Source organism: Triturus cristatus, chromosome 2_1, assembly GCF_964204655.1.
Source record: "Triturus cristatus chromosome 2_1, aTriCri1.1, whole genome shotgun sequence".
Lineage (NCBI taxonomy): Eukaryota > Metazoa > Chordata > Amphibia > Caudata > Salamandridae > Triturus > Triturus cristatus.
The window spans coordinates 780,958,316-780,971,886 of NC_140581.1; the positions used below are offsets into that span (position 1 = coordinate 780,958,316).

General features: G+C 44.9%; 1 protein-coding gene across 1 annotated transcript in view; it reads left to right on the forward strand.

Moving 5' to 3' along the window:
- Positions 1–236: 236 nt before the first annotated feature.
- Positions 237–13,571, forward strand: part of SPTLC1 (serine palmitoyltransferase long chain base subunit 1) — a 341,715-nt gene continuing 328,380 nt past the window's right edge. The window contains exon 1 of the mRNA XM_085632720.1: positions 237–394. Coding sequence (XP_085488846.1) covers positions 332–394 — 63 coding nt within the window. The 5' untranslated portion in view covers positions 237–331. The remainder of the gene's footprint in view (positions 395–13,571) is intronic.

Sequence of the window (13,571 nt, forward strand, 5' to 3'; positions counted from 1 at the left end):
TACCTAGCTCTAAGGCTGCAGTGATGCATACTTAAAGCTTAACTAAACGAAAGAAATATTTCCATTCCAAGATGGCCGCCAGGTTTGCTCCCAAAAGCGTTAGCATGGAGAAAACAGACACAGAGTCCTCGTTAATCACACTTGTTCACAGAGTAGAGGCTTGTAGTCTGGTAACCTTTTGGTTCTATGGGCTATTTCCAAGACCCCACCCTTTGCGATCACCTGGCGTCGAGATGCGTCTTGGGAGACGCTCAACGCTACGTGACGTCAGCTCGTCGCCGAATGCCGGAAGTTTTTGGGTTCTTCACTGTGGACACTCCGGCTTCGGGACATGATGGCTACGGCCGGGGAGCAGCAGTGGGTGCTGGTAGAGATGGTTCAGGCATTTTACGAGGTGAGCGTTCATGGATTTGGAGATCGCCGAAACGAAGGAAGTGGTCAAAAGGAGAGAGGCTTCTCTCCTGTTAACACTAAACGTACGCTAACTAAAGGGTAGCTCAGCAACCAGTCACGTGGCACACGGACCGTTCACTCGTAGATGGGAGTGACCTTTGTAGCCTACTGACTAGGTGGTGTAACCAACCTGCAGTGCTATGTAGGCGCCCAGTCAAACATTGTGGGTGGCTGTGGCGGTAGATCATAACGTCCAACATTTAAAGACATCATGTATTGCCAAAGAAGTTGATATCCTAAGTATTTTTTTTTTTATCTCAACACTTCCTCTCCGGTGTTTTCGGACTTCCCATCTCAAATTATGTTTTGCCATTCTCTGTTTTTTTTGTCCTTGCCTTCACTCATTGCATTTTAATGTATGTTGCTGTGTGAGGGGTTGGAGGTTGGCCCCTTCACAATGAGGACAAACACCCGTGCGTGTTCAACTATGTTTATTCTGCATTAGGGAGAGCCATGCGATAATCTGCCAGGGGTGTAGGAGACACTTCATTTCGGGGGTTGGCGCGGGAGGCAAGGATAGCCTTGGGGACTTTTCATTGGTTCTGTAGAAAGTGTCTGTTGTGTGAGAGCCGCAGGCTTTAATAAATGTATACGGTCTCATGGTTCTGAAGTGAAATAGCAAGAATAGAGGGAATGTACACAGTCTTTAATTATGCTATATTGTTAATTGCATTTTGGAAAGTAATAGGAAAATATGGGGAAAAAACACGAGCCTTGCCTCTTCAGGAACCAAGCAAATAAGGGTGGAAGAGAAGCAAGCATTTGAAATGCAATCAGTCTTGCATATGTGAAAGTCAGAACTCTTTTAGTTTTTTTGTATGCAATGGAGTTATATTTTCATGGTGCTATTGCCATTCGTATGACCTTTCTGCGCTGGAAAACCAGAAAATGGGAATTAGGTTACAAGGTAGGGGAGACGAGTAATATGCTGGCAGAAAAAAAGTAACATCCTGGGAAAAAGCAAACATTCATAGGGAGAGCAAGATTAAATAAAGCATGTGAAATGTAAGCAGAAACAACCCGTTTACCGTTGCCCTCTTGCACCTATTATTCCAAAATCAATTACCTGAAAAGTTTAGGACATGGCCACAGGGCCTGGAAAGGACCCTTTTTTAATGTCCATTGCTTATATCCTTGCAAGATGTATGCTGTATGGGTTAAACAGACCGCATCCCTGAACACAGAGCTGCTCTACACATTTTATGAAGTAAAATGTGGAACACAGCTGATACGGATCACATTGAATGTTTTCCATTCTACGCATCAACTGGGTATTGCAGTACCTCCAGGAATGGCGTGCTTCCCTACCCAGGGAAAACAATGTTGTTCAATGAAAGATGAGAAAATGAAAGTAGCGCTTCACTGGCAAACTCTGTAAAGTGGCGCTAATGTGTGGGGTTGTGAATAAAACTAATCTGGCCACATTGCAACCACCTTGTCTTGCTTTTTTTTTTTGTTTGTTATTTGAAACTTTTTTTATACTCTTTGTCCCGAGGCTGAACTTTCGAAAAGAAAAATGTCAGAAAAAGACAAGATTTGCAGCCATAAAGTTTCTTTTTTGGATCTATTACACAGGGGAACAAATAAAGGAGAGGAAAGAGAGGGTAAGAGCAGTGTGTTGAAGTCATGATTTTCAGCAAGTGAGGAGGAGCGAGACAGACCCGAAAGAGTGGAGGGGGGACAGTTGACAGCAGGAGACGTGAACACTGTAGGGAGGTGGGTGGTGTGAGATGGGTGTGGTGAGGGAGGTGGAGTTCATCATACTCAGGAGGGGGCCCCTACACCGTGGTGAGGCAGAAACCCGTGCGATCAGTTGGATCTATTGAGAGCAGACCAAAGACGAGCCGAGGAGCAAACCTAATGCCATCAGCTAAGCACCGAATTGCGTTACCGTCCAAAACATGAAGCACGACGTCTGTGAAGCGAGCGCCGTGCTGATACACAAGCCGAGGGAAAGCAAAAAAAAGTGCACAGTAAGGAACCTAGATAAAAAATAGAGTGAGACCATACGTAACAGGGGCATTCGGCTGGGAGTGTTCAAAACACCAAAAGGCGGGACTAATTAAGCATATTCACCAAGCAAGAGCAGGCATTTAGGAAAGCACTAACACGAGCAAATAGAAAAGATGGGAGGCGCTTTAAGCACATATTCTGGATACAGCATGCCTCGCAGAGCAGCGCATTCGCTGCCTAGGCACGACCTTAAAAGGAAGAATAAACACAATCCTCTTGGCAACATTCATAAACCTCAAAATGCAACTGGACTAATCAGAAACCATTCTTTTTGTTGCAGGCAGTTATAACTAAATCCTGAACTTTTGTTTGATGCCAAATATTTTCTCGCGCTGTTGAGTGTGGAGGACAAATTCTTCTGCCATTGTTTAGATGTGAAATTATTTCATAATCTCTTTATATATGTGGTGTATGGCATGATTCAGTCTTTTCTGGAGATAATTGACCTTAACCAAGTTTTCAGCTGGTGGAGACCAATAAAGTTTCTTTCAGCCTAAAGGAAGATTCTGGAATAGCCAAGATAATCTGTTGTATCTTCTCAACCTATGTTTACATTTTTTCTTTTTTTTTTTATTATAAAGAAAACTCTCTGATGGTTGCGTTTTTGTAAACTATGTCTGCATGTTCTGTCCAGAAGAGTACTTAAACATACTTGATAATACAGTTAACTCGGGTGGGGGTAGCAAAGGGTCAATGTCTCGGTTTTGAGCAATGGTGTCTTGAGTGTCTCTCTCTGCCCATTTTTGAGGATTCAGTCCATACCGCCATTCTCTACAATAAGCCCTCAGTCTTTTTGAAAGATAGAGCTGTAATCAAAAATTGAATTTTATTGAGTGTGATTAATGTATCCTGCTGTAAGGAAGTCACCATCCCTCTATGACCTCGACTGCCTACTTTTGGAGAGTTAGTTGTATAAAGGCTTATTGAATTGGAATGTGAGAATATCGTCGGCAATGGGGCACCAATAAAATCAGTATCTGTTGGACTTGGCCCTTTATGCAGGGTCACCCCCAAGCAATTTGCCGCCTACCCTCCTGCTAACTAGTGATAAAGTGCTTGTGCTCTGTCTCTCATTTAAACATGGTAAAATTGGCTTGCATCCAATTGACATATTTAATTTACTTACAGCAAAGTCGTACTGCTGGTCCACAGGGCCTGTAAATGAAATGCTTCTTGTCGGCCTGCAGCAACTGTTGTCACCCACTTAAGTAGCTCTTTAAGACATGTCTCGGGCTTGCCACTGCAGCCTGTAGTGCAGTTTTAAACTGCCATTTCACCTGGCAAATTGAACTTTTGCCAGGCCTCAACCTTCCTTTTACATATGTATGTCATCTACGGATTAGGCCCTAAACAGCCCATAGGCCATGGTGTAGTGTATTTAAAAAGTTGGCCATGTGCTTTTAAGTTTTACCCGTCCTGGTAATGAAAAACTCTTAAATTCATTTTTCACTACTGCAAGGACTGCCTCTCCCATAGGATAACATTGGTTTACCTTATTACATTTAGAAAGTGACAACTTTCCATTAGGAATAGGTCGGAAAGTCAAGTGTGATGTCTAAGGAATTATAATTTAAAGCCCTCTAATGGTAAAGTTGGATTTTAAGTCCCAATTATGAAAATGCCACTTTTAGAAAGTTTTGTATTGGGGTGTTGGGCCCTTATTATAAAGTTGAATTGGGCCTCTTTTAAACTTGTATATAACCAGTGTCTAGCTGAACCTTTTAAACCATCACCATTTGTTGGTCAAGTAAATTCATTGACCATTTTTACCATTCTTATATACACATATACATGTCCTAAGGAACACATTCAAACTATTTTTGTACACTTAAATCTACTCCACTAAAATGTACACAGTTTTTCACTACTAAGCGTAATTGTGCAAGAATGACAGTTTCTCAACATATGTCTATAATTTGTGCATGAAAAGCAAAACAAAACTCAATAACGCTCATATGACCAGTCAACAGTTTTTACATAATGTAGAGGTTATCATCTCTGCGATTCTCTATGCTGTGAACCTTTCGCTGTAAAAGTCTCTTAGGGGTTCCAACGCTGTTTTAATTGTTTTGGGCTTGCTAGTTCATTGTAAATTATAGACAAATGTTGAGAATTATGTTCTTTCACAATTACAGCTTGGAAGTGGGGAAAAAACGGTGTACATTTTGGTGGAGTAGATTTAACTGTACACAAATTGTTAGAATGTATTCCTTATGACATGTTTAAGTGTATATAAGAATTGTAAAAATGGTTATGAGTGAATACACAGGCCAAGACAATTAATTTACTTGGCGGTTGACCAAAACATTGTAATAGTTTAATAAGTTCAGTTAGACTGTGGTTGTAAACAACTTTTGAAAGTTGGCATCTTCTTGTCCTAATCATCGGGACTAGACACGAGCGTCCCAGGGAAGTCAGCAGCCATCATCAGCATGGATCCAGAGTGCGGTGGAGGGGGTGAGTGCGACTGTGGCGTGACAACAGGGGTGCAATCTCCTACATTCCCCAAAGCCAGTGGGGTGTCATAGCGAGAGGAGGGGTTGCACCGAGTGTGGCGAGGTTTCCCTCCCTCCGTGCCGCCTGACCCCAAGATGGCGGTCGAAATGCTCCGCAGGGGAATCTCCACATGGTGCGCCCAGGGAGGCGCCTGATGAAGCGGTCGGAATACGGGGGGGGCCCCCTGAGATACTTTAGGAGAAACAAGTGGACCTAGTGTGAGGACAATCCTGGGCAATTACTTATGCCTGACCTCAAGATGGCCGTCACTGGGGACATTTAGCATGAAGAGTTGCAATCTAACTATCCATGAGAAGACCACAGGCACCCAACTGAGAAATCAGCAAGATAGCACTATAAGGCACAAAAGTTTGGACTGGGAAGCCCCGGAGAACTTGGGGATCAGTGATTCCCTTGCAGATGGTGGAGACACTGGAAGGGGTTTCGGTCTGAAGTGCGCCTGAGCCAGCGGTCCATCACATTGCCTGACTCTATAATGGCGCCCAGAATAAATCTACAATGTCGCTGTGGGGGGCTATAGAGGACTAAATTCTGATGAGGATCAGGTCTCTAGGCACCAGTTCTCTTCAGCTTCACCCCCGCCAAGAGGTTTGAAGGCAAGAACGATGGGTTGTCCTACAATCTGCTGACCTTGGAATCTGTCCCTTCCACCTCTCCTCTCACTACTTTTGTCCTGGGAGCTAGCTGGAGAACGTAGAGGACGGCGTTTCCCAGTAACACCAGGACCGGTACCTCTCGATGGAACTTTGACAATGCCCCCCTTTGACAATCCCCCTGGGCGGATACCATAACTATTGGTACTTACCTCGGAGCCCGAGCAACCTTGGCCGATGCCCTTTGGAGCTATCCTATACAGCTATAGAGGAGTTTTGGCTCTGGTTCACCCCCTCGTCCGACACCTACCCAGCCGGACATCTGACATTGTTTTCCTCGTCGCCTTGTTTCCTTCCCTCCCCCCGCATCTCATGTTTTTGTTTTCTCCTATGTCTTTACTTGAAACCTGTAATTGATGTAACCTATAACGCTCTGATCCTCATCTAAAGCGCTCTGATACCTCTGGGTCTAGCCAGTGCTATATAATTCTTCGCAAATAAATCATTTGGTGCCTTTGAGTTGGGTCACATGACTGGGTGTAGTTGGCATTTGTATATTCCTCCCAGACAGTAAGACAAAGGAGATTGGGTGTTGGCAGAATGGGAGGAGCAGAGCTGTTCCCTGGCTCAATTACATTTCAAAGGGGCTGCCTCAGCACACTTACAAAGAACTTCACACCCGTCTATTGTCACCTCAGATGCCTTGGAGCCTGGACTGGGTAAGTAATGAAATTCCAGAAGCAGATGTGGGAACATCTAGAAGTTTCCCCCACTTCAAAGGCTTGCACCAGCTATAAATACTTTACCCTCGGACCAACTCTTCAGTACACTGCTGGAGCTGTGGAAGACTACAGAAGGACTGCCTTGTCCTGGGCACTGCCCTGCTGCTTGAGGACTGCCCTGCTGCTACCACAGGACTACCCTGTTGCTTCAGGCCTGCCCTGTTCTCCTGTGGACTACCCTGCTTCTTGAGTCTTGCCTTGTTGCTTGAAAGAGAGAGGGCCATCTCCTTGAACCCAGAACGACCAGAGTGACTCTAAGGGTCAGGTGGCTGACCAACTGTCTACACTCTATGGACAAAACAAACTTAAGGGGCCTCCCTGCAACTGCTGAGCTGATCTTCTGTAACTGGCCCTGCCTGTACCTGGTCTGCAACTGGACCTGCTTGAGCCCTGCAGACCTGTGCAGGAGTGAGTTTTTGATCCCCAAGAGGTGTCTCCCCAGGTCTTGGACCCTTGGCTAGCATTAGGTGAGCTCTTCTTGTGAAATCCTGAAGTTTTAACCTCTGCACATGAGAAAGTAACCTTATTCAGCTGAACTAACCTGGTCCCTGTATAAGGTCTGCACTCCGTCTTAGTCGGCCTGAACGTATGACGTTGTACCGGTCTAGTGACCATATCCCCACAATTGGAGCTTTCTACTGTTTGGTGCTATTTTTACTTATGCCTTTAAAATTGCATATCTCCGATTCAACTGATTTGGATTTTTGTCATTTTGGTCTCATTTAATTTATTAAATTGTACTCTGGATTGTGGTTGTTGCCTGAGAAGGATTTTTATACCACTCAATCAAAAACCCAAATTATCATTATTATTATTATCGTCGTCATCGTCATCATCCGCTTAAAAACAATGCTTTAAAAAAAAACCTTGACCAGACCTCTAGTCGGCAACTCGCTGCATTAGCAGACTGCACAACTCCACTAGATGTGGTCCTATATGTGACTTATAGTCAAAGAAATTTAAGATTTCTAATCCCAGTTTCTCCTTTAAAAGAAAGTATGTTGTACTAAGCACTGCATTCAAATCTTCTAGGGCTCCCAACAGTGCATTTGTCCATGACGGCAATTTCTGGGCATTTTTCATCAGAACCTAGTCCACCATGATTGCAGTGCTGTGGGCAATGTGGAACTAGGAAAATGAATGATTCCCAGCCTCCCCACAGAAAAACTGTGTGCTTATGGTCAATCATATTTTCAACACATTACTTTGCTGCCATTTGCTTTAGCATTGTACAGGAAGAGTAGAGGGTGTGAGGATACTACCACAAACAGTTGAAGTGTATTGCTTGCTGTCCTGTGGCTAGAAGGTGGAGATTGAGGCACTATATGCATTGAACGCCACACAAAATATAAAACACAATAAAAAAACCTTTAAACTTTTGTGGTCCACTCCACAGGAAGAATTAGTGCAGATGGATGCCATGAATGAAGAGTGCTCAGAAACTGAATAGCTGAAGACGCCGTCAAACCGGATGTGAAATATGCCTGCTGTATGAGATGCTTGCAAAATAAGATGCACTCTGTGTGTATTGAAGATAGATGCTTTACAAACCTGATGTGAAAGAAACAGATACATAATCCCTGGTATGTGAGATGCCTTTAAAAACTAGATGCAGTTTGTGTGTGTGTGTGTGTGTGTGTGTGTGTCTCATGGTCGGAAAAATGAGCTACAGTGTGTGTGTCTGTGCGTGTGTGTGACAGTTCATACAAACGCATAAAGCTTGCTGTGTGAGACACAGAGTACCCTATGTCGTGAGATGCTTGAAACAATGAGAAATGTGTCACTGGCTTGGGAGATGCTCACAGATATTCAGTATAAGGAAATATGCAAAACAAGAGGAGTGCGGGTGATGATTGGTTATTAAACAAATCTAAGGTCGTCTTTGGAGCCACTACAGGCTTTAATCCATATAATCATTTTAAGTTTCTTGATGTCAGTTATTATTTTTTGAAAGGCACTCTTGAGGTTGTTACCAGTCCTAGTAAGGTTTCCACTAGGTACAGTCCAAATGTGTCTTTCTAAAAAATAAATTTTTGAAAGCACTGCAATCAGTTAAACATTGAGGAGCACATTCAAAAATTTGAATACAGCATAGCACAGTAACCAAGGTTGCTTTCCTGCATCAATAGGAGAGGGTAAAAAAATACCACATCTACTAAGGTGTGACACCGGTTTTGTCTCTCCCCGTGCTGGCGCACATTTGACTGCCATGCACCAATGCAAACAGTCATGCACTTTCGTGCATGGGTGTGTGTGATGTAAAGCATAGGTTTTTGTAGTGCAAGGGCACTCTTTTGTGCAAAAACTACACTTTAGCATAGTTTAATATTTTGACCACTGTATGTATGCTTTGAAGTGCTGCACATGCGTAAAGTTTCAAAAGATTAGAGAAGAGAAAACTTTACGGATTCTTTAACTTGCCTCAAGGAGATGTACATTTTTGACGGGATGTTATCCGCGTGTGGATTTAAGCAAAGACTGAATGTAATGAAAGGCACACAAAAAAGGATTACATTGTTAAAATGTTGCTTTAAAATGAAGGAATAATCTAAATTGGTTGCCGTAGTGGTGGGACATAAAAAGGCTGTGCAGTTGGTTTGGGGCAAGATGTTGCCCCACTTACCCATGTTGTCATAAGTTCAGGTGCCATTTGGGCAGGGCATTATAACGACGAGCACGCACTAAGACAAGCATGGACAAAAACGAAATGAAAACAAGAAGAAAAAGGTGTGCACCGTACCACCCCTATTGAACAACTAGCCTGAACAAGAAGCATGTGTGTCAGGCTGACTATTACCCAGCCAGATGGACCCTCTTCTTGCCAGGGGACAAAGGTGGGAGGAGTGGCCCCACAGCTCATATGGACGGGCCCTTGCAGCCATGAGTCTTTCTGCACATTTTCTGGCAGTCAGTCTTATATGTGTAAAGTATCTAATACATTTTTGAATTGTCTTACATACACAGTGCTTTCACTGTCCGGCTGGGACCGCATAGGTCTATAAACACACAAGTCACTTGTTCCCAGTTCACCAACTGGTAATACATACAGGTATCGAAAGTAACCATTAACCTAGAGGTGGGAAAACCGCTGAAAGCTTAACCAGACTTGAGCCTTAAGCCGGGCCCTGGCTCAGATTGGCGTCCTGTAGGAAGCCAAACTTTCATGAGGCTCCTGCCTGCTACCCGTACTCTAACCTCATGCACAACAAGCATTGGCATAGCCAATAGGTCTCGCCTTTGGGACGTTATAAGTATTTATTTAGTTATGCAGTACTATATCCTTGGTGCACCAACATCAACTGTTGCATGGCTAAACACTTATAAGGTCCCAAAGGCGAGACCTATTGGCTATGCCAATGCTTGTTCAATATGCTTCTACCTTCAGAACCCAAATTGTATATCAGAAGTGCTTTTTTTCTTTGTAGAAGTGAACGTTTCTCCATCAGTGGCTTCTAAATAAGCTTCACTGCCTTCTTTCCACTGTTGCCAATTTAACAGAGGTGTGTCTAGTACTTGGAGAAATGGTTGTGGACCTAATACTCTCTCCATGAGGTGATCTTACATGGGTGGGTTCCTGCCACACCGCCTGTAGGATTAATAGGTGCCAAAAATAATTACAACTCTATCACAGACGTTGTGTACCTGTTGCTAGTGATATTGGCAAATACCAAATTGTCCAAACAACATGCATTACTAGGTGGAGGCTTCATACTGTGCTTTAATACGGGTGTGCCTGTCATTGACAGTTAATGCAAGCTAACTCTTTAACTTTGTCCAATAACGCAAAATTCACAGGAGTGCCTGACAACCTATTAGTGCAGGCCTTCCCAATTGAAAATGTCCCCGGGGATCATACTGATGATGACTAACACTGTCCCAAGATGGCTGCCACGTTGCACAAGCAGTGTGTGTGTTTCTACAGTGAGTAGAACATGCTTTGGGACGGTTCCTAATCTTCGAAAATGGCCTTCGAGATGCGTGCGCGAGCGTTTGAATGCGCTCGTCGGGACAATTTGCAGTCAAGAAATGGCCACTGAGCACACACGCGTATGCGCGTGTCTTGAGGCCAGTGGAACAATTGGCACGTTGGAGCGCTGGTCATACTGCGCTTCCCCACCTGGAGACAGCACAGTCACCGGCCGGTAAAGCAGTCGGCGTGTCGGAGCACTGGTGATGCTACACTCACCCACCTGGAGGCAGCGTGATTGCTGGGGACGCGGCACATAGGTCAAAAGACTCCCAGATGCCCAACACTGCCGGTAGCACAGCCGGCCAAAAGCCCCCTGATGGGGTGCTGGACCCCTTGCACAGTGGGACAGAAAGTCCAAGAAAATGTAGACGCCTAAGTTGACAGCCATTCGTCACCACTGAAAGGAAGTTCAGGACACTGTAAGAGCAAGCCTTTATTTGCCTGTCAACTCCAACTCCCCAGCAGCAACTGCCACACAGAACCTCCAACTGAATTCTACAAAGAAACCTATAATAAACAGACCCCACCATTTCTAGCCCAGTTCACATCCCAACACCCTCTTCTGCCAAAAAAACCCACTGAAAGAATCTGGAAGGCGAAGGAGAGTGTGGACATGGCACTGTGATGAATGCCAAACCATCCCTGGAGTAGTGTGCGTGTGGAATGTCTACCGAAAAAACAAAACGGCAAACCTCCACAACCGTCCACGCACTGCATGCAGACCCCACGCACCACATCTCCGAAGTGAGATTTAAAAGTGACTGAAGGTAATCTAAGACCTAACAAGGCACATGTGCGTAGGGAGGCTGGGCGCACCACTCCTGCTTCCAACCGGCTACTCAGGAGTAAACCACAGAAAAACACACTTAGCAACAGTAAGGCAAAAAAGCGGATATCATGAAGCAACATTCCAGTCATTGTGCTCGTTTGTAAAGATAAACAAGCAATGGCCGCGCGGCCGTGAAAGAGAAAGTGAGCCACACGGGGTAACATGGAAGCAGGGGGGGGGGGAGCAGTGAGTGCTGAAGCAACACAGGGAAGGGTGAGGGGGGTGGATGTGAGAAGCAACATGCAGGCTGGCAAATGGTGTGCACTATCGCGGCCGCTTTGATGTTCTCAGTGGCCTGAGAACATCAAAGCGGCCGCGAAAGTGATCAGGCAGACTGACAAATGGTGCACGCGCCCGGCACGCATGCACTGTAATTGGAGGCCTGAAAAGCCACTAGTCTGCGCTTCCAGATCCCGCTTACTAAAACTCTCACCAGAGCAGCGCTAAAGCGCTGGCTCAGGTGAGACCTAAAAAGGTAAAGCAAAACATTAACATTTGAGGTAAAAAGGAGAGGCAAATAAATACCAATGTAGTGGCTGATTCGTACAAAGTGAAACCTGAAAACTAAGATTAATCATGACTTCCCCACGTAACCAAATGTTGTGATATTAGGTAAATATTTTATTTTACCCATCTTCCTTTTTCTTCGCTATTGTATATGAAAGCACCTTCAAATACATGAGTTCTGAGTACCAGCTATGCAAAACCTATGGCGTTTCATTTAATAGACTATAATGCTGCTCTACTTATAAGACTGTGGGCTGCACAAAGGATTCACATGAAAACTGTCAGGACAGAAATGGTTCTAAGTTCTTGTTTAAAAGCTCTCGCTTGTAATACATACTTCTCAGTGTAGTGCTAAAATGTGACACATTAAATACAAAGGGGCTTATTTAAACGCCCCTTGCACCGCTGGTGTGCAACACTGGCAGGACAAGGGGCTTGAAGACACGTTTATCATATTTTAAGTGATGTTCGGTGTATGATTTTCATGGCAAACATTTTCAGTGCTCATGCGCAGGCTCTAAGAGCTGAGCCAGACCTTGGGATCGGTTACGACTCAGTTCGCCGTGTTAATTTGCCTCGCCCACCCCCGTATTAAAAAACTGAGCTTTATTCTCCGAATTATGAATTTCCCACAGATCAGGGACTTCCAAATTATGTGGCTGCATTGACTAAATTATGCAACACTAAAAAGAGAATTATGCTGCATAATGTGACTCTTATTGTGATGGTATTATTTAATTATATTGACATTTTTACAAATCATAACACTGTATGAGCAAAGGTTTCAGCTCATTATTACCGTCTTAATGCCCAAAGTTTGTATATATGTTGTATGTGGTGATCAAAGTTGTGCTTGTACCATGTGATTGTGTTGTTCTTATGCATGAATTTGAGGTGAAAAGGAGTGACCGGTTGCTCTTGACTGATTCCCATGTATGGATGGGATAGAAATGTGAGTGCCTTGTGGCCTATGATAGGACTATTTTCGTATGAGATAAAGGGTATCGACCTTCAGAAGTGCAAACAATGCATAAGCCTGTCAGATCACCCAGTCGCCCTCAAAGCAGCTTCTGTAGAAGGAAAATGGCGAAGCTTCCCCCAGATCGTGGGAGCTGCACACATGGCGATTTCGCTGGGCCGACCTCTTGGGGATCGCTGTCGCCCCTCAGCACGGCGGGTGGCGATTGGATGTGGCGGTGACGTGAACGCGGAGGCACTTTTGGGTGCTTCCAGGGTGTGCATCAGAAGGCCCACGAAGACCCGCCCATAAAAGGGGGGGCAAAGAGGCGGTTAGGGTCTTTCGCTCCCACCCGCGGCCTTGCAAGTTCTGCCCGCACCGCTCTCGCCAGACAGCAAGCGGAGTACAAGGAATTTCTGGTCCCCATAGCAAATGGGGTTATGCTGTTCATTTTGTGGGAGTACTTGTCTTTGTTAACCTTTTCCTTTCTAGGTCGATTGTTGTTGTCGTAGGTGTTAGGAGTGATCTCTGGAATCTTGCCCTACTGGCCAACCACCAGCGCAAGCACAGTGGACATGAGGCTAGCACTGGCCCTGGGGGGGAGGTGCCGGAGGGGGAGGGGGGCAAAGAAGTGATAGGTGTAGCGAGTGCCTGCTGGTGGGCAGATGGGTCCCCTGCACAGGTGTAACCCCAAGGGGAGGATGCGGGTAGTTGAGGTACTCCCCTAAGGAGGAACCCACTACAGGTCTTTGGGGGGAGGGGGAGTGTGGGAGTGTGGGCCTAGACCAGGGAGCTATCCCTGGGATCAGTCATGATCTCACTCAAGGACATAAATTGGGGTATGGAGGAACATGTCCAGATAGAAGTAGGAAATAGGATGTCTAGTGTCTCTAAGGTTAGGCGTACATACACGTGTATATGAAGCTGTATATATTAAAGGTTACTGCGT